The 11935-nt window shown below is 42.6% G+C and overlaps 2 protein-coding genes across 2 annotated transcripts in view; one reads left to right on the top strand and one right to left on the bottom strand.

The window, feature by feature from the left end:
• Positions 1-4112, bottom strand: part of Ska2 (spindle and kinetochore associated complex subunit 2) — a 20548-nt gene extending 16436 nt beyond the window's left edge. Inside the window, exon 1 of the mRNA XM_005350474.3 lies at positions 4017-4112. Coding sequence (XP_005350531.2) covers positions 4017-4049 — 33 coding nt within the window. The 5' untranslated portion in view covers positions 4050-4112. The remainder of the gene's footprint in view (positions 1-4016) is intronic.
• A 431-nt stretch (positions 4113-4543) lies between these two features.
• The window catches only part of Prr11 (proline rich 11), a 23295-nt gene continuing 15903 nt past the window's right edge, over positions 4544-11935 (top strand). Inside the window, exons 1-4 of the mRNA XM_005350473.3 lie at positions 4544-4680; positions 8980-9112; positions 10151-10301; positions 10533-10655. Of these exons, the coding sequence (XP_005350530.1) occupies positions 8985-9112; positions 10151-10301; positions 10533-10655 (402 nt within the window). The 5' untranslated portion in view covers positions 4544-4680; positions 8980-8984. The remainder of the gene's footprint in view (positions 4681-8979; positions 9113-10150; positions 10302-10532; positions 10656-11935) is intronic.

Here is an 11935-nt window from a genome sequence, read left to right as displayed (position 1 = left end):
TGTAGACCAGGCTGGTCTCGAACTCACAGAGATCCGCCTGCCTCTGCCTCCTGAGTGCTGGGATTAAAGGCGTGCGCCACCACCACCCGGCTAGCAATGCATTTTTAATATTAAGGTTTTTCTTCTTCAAATGATGACTTTTTAAAAATATACATTGTCACAAAATTATAGTTTTCAGCACTGGAAGCTATAGGAAAATTTTCGCAATACTAAAGAAGTAAGAGAAGAGCCACGAAAGGTGTGAGCTGCTTTCGGATGCTTTGACAATACTATTGCACTGCTAGCTGTAAAGTACAGTAGTGCAATAAAGTCAGAGCATTCGCCAGCAGTAGTGAGCAGGAAAGGAGTGTAAGCTCCAGTGTGCAAAGACCTTAAAGCTGAGTTGCTAGTTTTGGTCAGAAGACATCCAAAACCTAAAAACATTTATACCAAGGTTTATTTTTTGAAGAGCAAAAGACTTAAAACCCAAGTAATAATTGGTTTCTGATAACTAACTTGGTAAGTAGCAGCATTCAAACATAAACACACACAGATGTAGAGGAATTTTATAAATGTCCTGAGCCTTTAATAATTAACATGGGCATCAGTAATACTTTAGGACTGATATCAACAAGATATGCTATAATTACTATTGAGGCAAATGTATGAAAAAATATTTCTGTTCTCTGCTGAAAAGTAATGTTGCTTCACTCCTTTTCCAAAGCAATTGGTTACCTACCATTGAAAGCAAGTCATTTGAGTAATTCTAAGAAAACAAATGCAAAGGACTGGAAAAAACAAATGCAAATGATTCGGTGGTTAAGAGCACTTGTTCTTGCACAGGTCCTGGGTTCGATTCCTAGCACCCACTTGGTGGCTCAAAATCATCTGCAACAGCTGCAAGAGATCCAATGCCCTCTTCTGATCTCCTTGGGCACTAGGCACACATGTGGTACACAGACATACATACATGCATGCAAAACACTCATTCATAAAATAAATCTTAAAAAATAAGAAAACAAGAGGCTGGAGAGATGGCTCAGCAGTTAAGAGCACTGCCTGCTATTCCAAAGGTCCAGAGTTCAATTCCCAGCAACCACATGGTGGCTCACAACCATCTGTAATGGGGTCTGGTGCCCTCTTCTGGCCTGCAGGCATACACACAGACAGAATATTGTATATATAATATATAAATATTTAAAAAAAAGAAAACAAATGACTATATACCTAATTTACCTATATGGAATCTAATACACGTGCACACACACAACACAAATCTTGTGCCTCGAGAATTTATTGAGGGCTAATACAAAAAAAGAGAGATTATCAGGGAACTGATATATTCTTAACTGGACATTAACCCAACCTAACCTAACACTAGGCAAAAGTATTTTTAATATTTCAGTTTAACTCTTAAAAAGTGAAGAAAAGCAAATCCATTCCCTTCAAACTTAGAAATATCAAGAAAACAGTGAGAGGGATAAAAAAAAGTTTCCTTGAAAGTCAAATGTAAACCAAGAAACAGAACCCAAGTATCCTATTACACTACCTTTTGTGAACAATCCCTAGAGTATCACAAAGGGAGGGCAGGAGTACCACTCAATCAGCAGGCAAAGGGAAAACGTCAGGGACAAAGATTATTCTACAATGAGTTTATTCCACCATTAGTAATGTTGATTGATGCAAAAATACATTCCCATTATTTTCATTGACCTTCCTTTAAATGGTCCAGTTCAGTTTCTTAGACAGATTAAACCTACTAAAAAATGGACTCAAAAGAGCTGGAACTTATCCTCAGATGCTGGGCCACAAAACTCAAATTTGGGAATATTTAACTCTGCTAACCAAGCACTAGATTTTAAAAACAAGTGTTTAAAAAAAAAAACTTAATTTTCTAAATTAGATGTTAACACAAGAAAAACACAGAGAATAAAAAAAACTTTTTTTTTTTACAGAGATAGAGTAATTATCACCTTTACAATATTGTACACTCCTTTCACACACCCAAAGGCTCCTTAGCAAACCTTTTAGAGATGTTAAGACTTTTACATCACTTATCTTCAGCTTGGAAATGATAACTTCAACAGATACTTTTTTTTTCTTTTAGGAATTTGGTTCATTTGAAGATGAGATGTCTTTTGCTATTTAATCAATAAAAAGCTAAAGTTAATATTGAAAATCATGATAAAAAAATTGAATGTGTTTTTAAGCCCTTGATAAAGAAAAAAAGTAACTTGGAAAATTAAAATGCTACCATGAATATATTTCAGGAAATGTCACAAAAGGAAAAGCTGTGTGCCTTTCATCCTCTTCATAAAGAAATTTTAAAGCTTCACCATAATTGATACAATATCTAAAAATGTTAAAGTTCAGCAATCTCATAACTTCCTAAAACTTACTTTTTGCAGGATGTTTACTTGTGTTTTCCTTAAGATCACCTGCTCAATATTTTTTAAAAGTCTGAGTATTGATTGTACTGGAAAGGCTAAAGCTCCACCAACTAGACAATAACCTGTTGAAAAAAAAAGAATTAGCCTCTAACAAGGCAAACTATCTCCACCTACTCCAAAGGAAGGATTCCATAATGCGGGAGAGCACATGCCTATTGACAAACTCTAACCACAATATTAACATTCTGGGTGTGTGTTTAATACGTTAATAGCACGCGCACACAAGCACACACACACGCACACACACACACAAAACCCTTGAAGTCAAATATTCATTTCATTTATGAAGATTTGGAAAGCTGCAAAAAATTCTCCCCGTTCCCCCTTCCCCACACTCTCCACAAAGAAAGTTTAAAATACAATATTAAAAGCAACAAAAGGCCTCTAATAAAACGTACGTGAAACACCTGAATTCATTAATGAAAGAGAAAAGAAACTGAGGCGTCACACTTTCTGGAGTGGGAATGGGGGGGGGGGTGCTCGCTATCTTCCAGGATCACCCTAAAGTCCTTTCCACAGCAGGAGTAACAGACTCAAGATATTCCTTGAAGAGGGGAACGACAGATTATGGGTGAAGAAAGAAGCATTTTACTTTTTAATATTAATGTTGTTATTTAAGGGGGGAACCTCAATGATTCCTTCACATTCTATATTTTTAAGGGAGCTTTTCCAATCTGGGGGGAGGGGAGGAGGGAAATGACCAGGCAAAAGAAGGCTGAAGACAGAATAAGGGAACTAAGAAAAAAGGCGCGGCGACCAAGCGGCCAGGGCAAAGACAGGAGGGCGAGAATAAAGAGACCGAGTACTAGGGAAACCCTCCCAGAGACAACTAGAAGGCCCCGCGGCTGGGCGCCCAGTGCACGGCAGGACATGCCAGCGGCCACCGAGGTCCTTCTTCCCTGGCGCTACTTGCACAGAGGAGAGAGGGGGCAGCTGAAAGCAGCGGCCTGGCCTGGCGCGATGCCGCACGCGCTCCTGGAAGGAGCTCCAGGCTCGGTGCCCGCGGCTCGCTCCTCTCCCACGCCACCTCCGAGCCGCTGCGAGCCGGCTCGACGGGACCGCGGTGAAGTTTCTCGAGCGAGCCTAGCGTCCTCTTTCCGAGCGTCTCAGCTCGCCTGCGACGAGTTGCGCCGTGGAGCCCGAATTTCGGCGCCCCTGGACTCATGCCCCGCCTCATCCTCCATCCCTCTGCTCGGGAAACGTGAACGACTTCTCTCCTCCTCCCGGCTCCTAAAGACCATTCCGGTCACATTGGGGCACAGAGGTGGAAACCCGAGACGGCGTCTGTACCGGGCGCGGCCCCGGGAGCCGGTGGAGGTGAAGGCGAGGAGCAGGGAATTACAAAGGCCCACACCCTCAACATCTCCCGCCATTTCCCTCCCGAGTTCCCCGGATGTAACCCCTTCCCCCGCGGCGGTTAAGAGACCAAGGCGGCGGTGGCTCCCTTCGATGCAGGAGGAGGGAAGTCGATCCAGATTCCAGCCTCCGCCACCCAGGGTTTCCGGCGCCTCCAAAAGGCGCCTCGCCTTCTAGGCCTTCGGTGGGGAAAACCAATTACCCAATCAGTTTCCTTTGCTCTCCACTCACCATCAGTTCCAGCTTATCGACCTCCGCCTCCATGTTGAATAGTTGACATTCCTGAGACCGCGGAGGCGCTTAAGCGGCGAGTCGTGCTAGCACGGAGGGTCTCTATTGGACAGCTGTCACTCAACGTCTCGCGCTCATTGGCTGGTCCGTTCCGCCGGCGCCCGCCCATTGGCGATTAGGTAACGCCCCTCCTCATGAAACACACTTTCCTGTTGGGCAAAGACACAAAACGCCGTAGGAGGATTGGCTGCTGAATATGTGATTATTCCCATTGGCTGCCTTCGGTTCTCCACTTTCAATTTCATACTTGGGAAAGAGTTTACGATTGGTGTACTCGGAAGCAGCAGCAGCCAATGCCATAAGAGCTTCCACTGCCGGCCTAGGCGATGTGACACACCTTCTTTTCTCTTCGGCTTCCCCGCCCCTTCTCGCCCGCCTTCCCTTATTCATACAAGAAGCGCCTCAATTCCGATTGGCCAGGATGTGATGCGCCCTCAGCCAATCGTAATCCAGGCTGTACTTGGGTCCTTTCAGGACAACGAACCGTGTAGAGACCACGTCTACGATTGGTCACTCCTCGGCAAGGATTTAATTTTGAATTCTTCTTTATGGTGTGGAAGAGGCTCCGACCCGAACTTCGTCTAGTCCTCAGACTTTTAGACTAGTAAGTGCAGGGACGATTCTTTCTTTGTTACCTGGTCCCATCTACCGTTACTCGAACTGTTGATGGTTGGGTTCTTAATGGCTGAAGGAGGTGGGTCTTGGGCAGGACTTGAGGGAGATGGAGTAGAAATGGGAAGGTTTGGGGCAGGACAAGAGCTCCGCTGGCAACATCCAAGCCACATTTTTATTAAACACTCATGCAATATATGTTTTGAAGCGATTGCCTTTTGCTCAGTCTTCTTCGTTACTCTGTCTCTCAAAGTGGGTCCACAGACTAGCGGCTTTAGCTTCTTTGGTCGCTAGTGACAAATGCAAATTATAGGGGTGCATCCAATTTTACTGGATAAGAATATATATTTAACCAGATGCTGTCCCCCGCGATTCTTCAGCACGTTTAAGTTTGTGGAGGAATGTTTTTTGACGGGTTGTTTTACAATGTTCCTTGAGGCAGAGTTACTTCCAACATCGATGTAAAAGTGCACCCTTTTACTACGTGCTAGTACTGTGCTGGGTGACACTAAAGACCTGTGGTCACTCCGAGAGAGACACAGAAAAGAACCGGGAGGGGGGGGGACAATACTTCTCCACAATAAAACAAAATTCACTAACTATAGGAAAATGGCAGTAATCATGTCACAGTAATCAGGCTGAACCAACTGAGTTGATAATGGAATTAAATTGACAAAGGGCAATTTCTGTGGGCGTGAAAATGTGTTTTAGAACGTTGGTGATGAAATGGCAACTGTCATTTCCGCTGCTGCCGCGGCTTTAGAAATGTTCCCAGCCGAAGAACTTTTCATGTGCCTGATGGAGTTTTAACAGAAGCAGCAGTGTCAACTTATGAGAAGACTAATTATTATTCTGAGGTGGGCTTGTGTAACCCAGGTTGGCAAGGAATTGGCTGAAGCAAAGGATGACCCCGAACTCTGAATCCCCCTGCTTCCACCTCCAGGGTTCTGGGATTACAGGCCTGTGTGCCAACGCTATAATTGATATGGCACTGGAGATTAAACTCAGGGTCTTGTACGTGAGGTCGGCACTCTTCCAACCGAGCTAGATCAGCCAATGAGCCAATGCTCATTCTGCTATTTGTTGAACTTCATACTTGGAAGTTTTTGATCCACCCTTTAACTGTAAAGATATGATCTGGTTTGAATAAACTAACACCCTCGCCCCAACACACACACATCCTAAAAGTATTAGACTTAGAGGATATTGCTTAAGTGAAAAGAGAATCATTGCTGACTGCTGCTGGAAAGTGATGGTATCTTTCCTTCCTTTACTGGATAAAATATGTAATGGGGTCGGGCAGTGGTGGCGCACGCCTTTAATCCCAGCACTTGGGAGGCAGAGGCAGGTGGTTCTCAGTGAGTTCGAGGCCAGCCTGGTCTACAAAACAAGTTCTAGGACAGTGAGGACTGTTATATAGAGAAACCTTGTCTTGAAAAAATGAAAGAAAAGAAAAAGCTTGTTGCTATGTTGTAAGGCTGAAGAAATAGATGAATAAAATGTAGGAAGGTGAGAAATCACACAACTGTAACCCTAACACTTAGAAGATGAAGGCAGAAAGATAGGGCATTTAAGGGCATCCTGGGCTACATCTACTTTAAGGCCAGTCATGATTTTGTTTGCCTTGTGTGCCTAAAATCCTAGCATTTAGTAGCTGAGGCAGGAGGAACTTGCATTCCAGACCATCCTGTGCTACATAACAAGACCCTGTCTCAAAAAAATTTGAATCTTATAAACTCGATTGACCATTAACCAATAAGATGCTTTCACTTCACTGTTACCTTTTGACCTGAAGGTTAGCTGCCAGGATTACACTGCCGATACCAAGGCGCTTCTCACTTTTTCCAACCTGTAAAGGAAGTGGAGAGGTGTCCTCAGGTGCTGAGGAAGTATATGCGAATACCTACTTCCAAAAACTGGTCAAGTGAACAGAAGTGGAAGAATGACTGTTAAATTATCAGACACAGGGTCCCACTAGATGGCCGTGACCTGCTTGGAAGAAGCTATTAGCCCAGTTCGGCCTTGAATTCACATAGATCCATCTACCTCTGCTTTGCAAGTGTTGATTTTGAGGCTGTGCACCACCACTCAGGGCCTTCAATGTGTGTTTCACTGACTTTTTGTATTCATATCTAAATCGGAAGCAAGCCATTTTCATGTCTGCTACTAGAGTAGTAATATCTTTGTTCCTCGGAAATCAACAGCTAAAACTTGCAAAGCCTTTTGGAGCTTCAGACCAAAGGAACCCAGAATTTTTGTTTTGTTTTGTTTTTCAAGTCAGGGTTTCTCTGTAGCTTTGGAGCCTGTCCTGGAACTAGCTCTTGTAGACCAGGCTGGCCTCCAACTCACAAAGATCCACCTGCCTTTGCCTCCCAAGTGCTAGGATTAAAGGCGTGCGCCACCACCACCTGGCCAGAATTTTTTATATATCCAAAAAAGGGTATATGTTAAAACAAAATATATTAAGTAATATCTTTAGTGCTTCAAAATAACTGTCTTAAAACAGGTCTTTGATTTTTTTTTTTTAAAGACTAGTCAAGTGCAGTAGTGAGAAGGGGGGAAAGTGTAGAATAGGAGTTCAATCTGTAACTGACTGTGAACAATCAATTGAGATAACTCACTACCTTCGGACCAGCCCAGGTCTTTGATTTTGGATAATTGTATATAGCCTATTTAAGTGACTATTGCCCCATGGTCTATTAAGAAAATTCATGGTCTCTGAAGACTTACAGGTCTATGTTTTTATACTTTATTGTATTACATTAGTATAAAAACATAGAACTGTATTACATTAGGCGGATATCTCATCTAACCTTCAGCTTATTTTTGTATAAAACTAAGACTAAAATTCTCCTTGTCAGTTGAGGAGATTGAAGATTGACAGAGGAAAGGGGGAATGTACCCCACATTTAAGGGGGCATTTTATAAATGATTCCTCCCACTATGACATCTGCCTATCATAGTAGATGTTCATTCTATCTTGCTGAATTGTAAGCCTGTCTTTTTAATATCAAACTATAATCCACTACAGCCATTTTCCTACTATAAGGAAAGGAATGGCTAAGTACTGTAGCCAGTTGGTAAAGTGTTTTCCTAGCGTACAGGAAGCCTCGGTTTGGATCTCCAGCACTATATAACCCCAATGTGACTGCCAATCTCGAGGTAATGTCAGCAGTCTAGGCAGAGGTAGGGGTCATTCTTAGTTTATAGGGGTTCAAAGGTCAGCCTGGGATACATATGATCTTGTCTCAAAATGACTTTTTAAAAAGGAAGGGGCCTCTGTGAGTTCGAGACCAGCCTGGTCTACAAGAGCTAGTTCCAGGACAGGCTCCAAAACCACATAGAAACCCTGTCTTGAAAAACCAAAAAATAAATAAATAAAAAATAAAAAGAGGGGGCATAGCTCAGTAGCGGAGCACTTGCCTAGACAAGGGCAAAGCCTTGGGTTTGGTCTCCGGTGGGGGGAGGGGGGGAGTTGCAGAGAATAAAAAAGAATTCATTTGATTTCATCAGTGAATACAACAAAAGCTGAGTGAGAGACTAGTGTAAATTACAGGGAAGATTCTCCAGAGACACTTTAAATCTGAGTTTACATTTTCTTCCCAGAATGCTGATAACCTTTTTTCTCTCTGGTTTTTGTTTTGTTTTGTTGTTTTGAGACAGAGTCTCAGGTACCCAGGCTGGCCTTGAACTTACTTGATAGCTGAAGCTATCCTTGAATCCTGATATACCTGCCTTCAATTTCCAAGTGGTGAGATTGTGGGTGTGTACACTGTACCCAGCTTTTTAGGTGTTCGGAGACAATCACTTTGAGGTGTTCGCCAATTCACAGCCATCTTTCTGCCTCAAATCCCATCCCCCAACACTGGTTTTAGAGGTTCGAACCAACATGTCCACAGCTACAATTTATTTCTTACTCAAGGTTGGAGAAGGAGGTAAAAATTGGCATAAACCAAAAATAACCAAGATGATGTATATGAGGGTATATAATGGTCCTATATCATAAGTCATAGAACTATGCCCTGAAGGCTTATACATTTTCTATATGTATACATTATTTAATAAAATATATATTTCAAGTACTGGAGAAATGGCTCAAAGTTAAGAGCACTAGCTGCTCTTCTTCCACATGGCAGATCACCACCATCTGGAACTCCAGTTCCCAGGGGATATGATGGCCTCTTCTGGCCCCTGAAGGTAGCAGGCATGCAGATGGTATAAAGACAGACACAGGCAGGCAGACAAAACACTCGTACATAACTTTTTTTAACTTCAATTTTTTTCTCTACAGAAATCATGCCCAAGTTCAAACAACGAAGAAGAAAGCTAAGAGCCAAAGCCAAACGATTATTTAAGAAAAAAGAAGCCTCCCGAGTCCAGCCTCAGCTATTGACCCCTCCCCCTCCACCACCCACACCAGAAAGGTAAGGTGGAACAGAGAACACAGGAAATATTAAATCTCATCGTAGAGTTACCAGTTCAGCCTTCGAGTTGCATCCCCTAAGTAAATCATTTTTAGGCATGCCCCATGTAAAATTTGAAATGTGTCTATACTATAATGATTGCTGGCCACAGTAGTTTGTGCTAACTGTAACCCCAGCACTCAGGAGGCTGAGGCAGGAGACTTGCTGAGAGCTGAAGGCTATCTTGAGCTATACAGTGAGTTCCAGGCCATCCTGCACTATGGAGTGAGACCCTCTCTCAAAAGGTTGTTGTTGATGATGATAGGTTCTGTTTAGTTTTTTCAAGGCAAGGTTTCTCTGTGTAGGATGATAGGTTCTTACTTTGTTGTTTTGTTTGAGAGAGCCTCTCTATCTCCAGTCCTGGCTGCCCTGGAACAGACTGTAGTCCAGCCTGGCCTTGAGCTTTTGGAAATTCTCCAGCTTCAACCCCTCCCCTATTTCTCCTCTAGTTGGTTGGTATGTCCTGCCCAACCAGCTGATTTAATTTATTTTTGGTATGCTAGGGATCAAACTCTAGGTGTCGATCATGGAAACAAAAAACAAAACTAACAAACAAAACAGACTGCTGAGCTATATCCTTAGCTCTAAAGCTCTCTTTAATAAATAAATAAATAAATAAATAAATAAATAGAGTTGGGCTTGTAGCTCATACCTGTATTCCTGGTGGGAATGTTGTCATGGAGATAATGGCAAGTACCAGAGTTCAGATTTAGTCTCTGCTACATTATCATATTACAAAGTCAGTATAGGGTACATAAAACCCAATCTCAAAAACTAAAAATTCACCAACCAGAGAAATAGCTCAGTGATTAAGAGCACTTCCTGCTCTTCCAAGGGACCCCAGTTTGCTTCCCAGCACTCAAATGAGCCAGCTCACAACTGCCTGAAACTCTAGCTGCCAGACATCCATCCTCCTGCCTCTGCTTTCCGAGTATGCACCACCATGCCCAGCCAAGACCTATGGTATTCTATTTGTTTTGTTTAATGTTTCTTCCACAGATTGGTTACTTCTTCAACAGATATACCCCAAAGCAGTAACTGGCTAAGACGACCTTGGAGCTTCAGATTTCCCAATGTCAAAGATGTGCTAAACCTTTGGACGAATAGAGCATGGTGCATATACAATCACTGTCAGACCTGTGTAGCCCAGGTATAGGTTTTATCAACCCATCCTCAGTTATATGTTTTTTTTGTTTTTGTTCTGTCATATTTAGTATTTATGTTCTTGTATGGTTCCTCGGCTTGACATATCCCTGAGGCTAATCTTGAATAAGGTTAATTTGTGAGATTTCACCTGTCTTTGCTTACATAAACTTCTGTGACATCACTTTCTTCATCACGCTGCTCATTAGATTCAGGCTTGTTTCTTTATGGATTTCAGAGTTTAGAAGCACTGAGAGATGCCATCTTCCCTTCCCGAGTCTACCACAGAGAACTTCACAGTCTAAAACAACAATTTTGTGTTTTGAAAAGTGATTTATGCAAGCTCCAAGAAACACTGAAGGTTGGTGTTGCTAAACAAACAAATCCAAAGAGTTTATCTGAAAAGACTATTACAATAGGAAAAGACTCTGGATCTGAGTTTGGTGATCTTCTCAAATGTCAGCCAGAAAGACTTCCTTCGGTGAAGGAAGAAGGCAAAAGGGGGCACTGGAAAGGTGGCTCCCCAGGTAAGAGAGTGTACTGCTCATGCAAGGAATCAAGTTTGGGTTCTAGCACCTACACTAGGAGTCTTACAGCTGCAACCCCTCCGGCCTTAATTAGGCACCTGTTCTTATGTATGCACATGTACACAACACACAACCACGTAATTAAAATCAAAAACTAATTTTTTAAGTGTATATTAGGAACAATTAATGATCTCAGCCACACAAACAAAATAGAAGTAGAAAAGGAATTTCAATGAGCAACGTTGAGCTTAAATTGGGAAAAGAAAAAAAGCTAAAAATATTGGGGAAAATGGACACTTTCTTTTACATATTGAGAAGAACATAAATTAATGAAACTTCAGTGGGGAAGCAAACGAAATGGCTATCAAATTTTTCAGCTGGGGCTGGAGGGAATGGAGACATGGCTCTGTGGTTAAAAGCACTTGCTGCTCTTGAAGATAACCCAGGTTCCCAGCACCCACATTTGTTGGTTCAAAACTGCCTATAATTCTCATTCCAGGGAATCTAATGCCCTCTTCTGACCTTTTCAGGCATTTACACACACGGTGCACATACAGACAAGCAGGCACACACACACACACACACACACACACACACACACACACACGTAAAACATAAAATGAATACATCTTTTAAAAGTCTTGTGTTTTCTGCAGAAATAGCTAGGCATCAGCTCAGTTGGTAGATGCTCAACTAGTATGCAGGAGGCCCCAGTACTATATAAATAAATCAGCCATGATGGTATGCACCTCTGATCTTAGCATTTAGGAGGTCAAGGCTGAAGGATTAGAAGTAAGGTCATCCCCAACAACACAGGGACGTTAAGACCAGCCTGGAATACTTGAGACCCTATGTCACAAAATTGCTTTTAGCTGGGGATATAGTTCAATGGTAAAGCGTTTGCCTGCCATGGGCCACATGTGCCCCCCAGTGTGAGGGAAGAGAGAGTTTCAAGTAATAAGGCTAACATGCGATGAGGGTGCACATGTAACATTGATGAGCCTGGGGGTGTAGTTCAGTGGCAGTCTGTTGGTCTGACATGCACAGTATCCTGTATTCAATCCTTAGCCTGGCAAAAAGCAACAAAAGAAGCAGGAGAGGCCAAGAGTCCCCC

This window comes from Microtus ochrogaster, chromosome 7 (genome assembly GCF_000317375.1).
Source record: "Microtus ochrogaster isolate Prairie Vole_2 chromosome 7, MicOch1.0, whole genome shotgun sequence".
Lineage (NCBI taxonomy): Eukaryota > Metazoa > Chordata > Mammalia > Rodentia > Cricetidae > Microtus > Microtus ochrogaster.
This window is presented reverse-complemented; position numbering and strand designations above follow the sequence as displayed.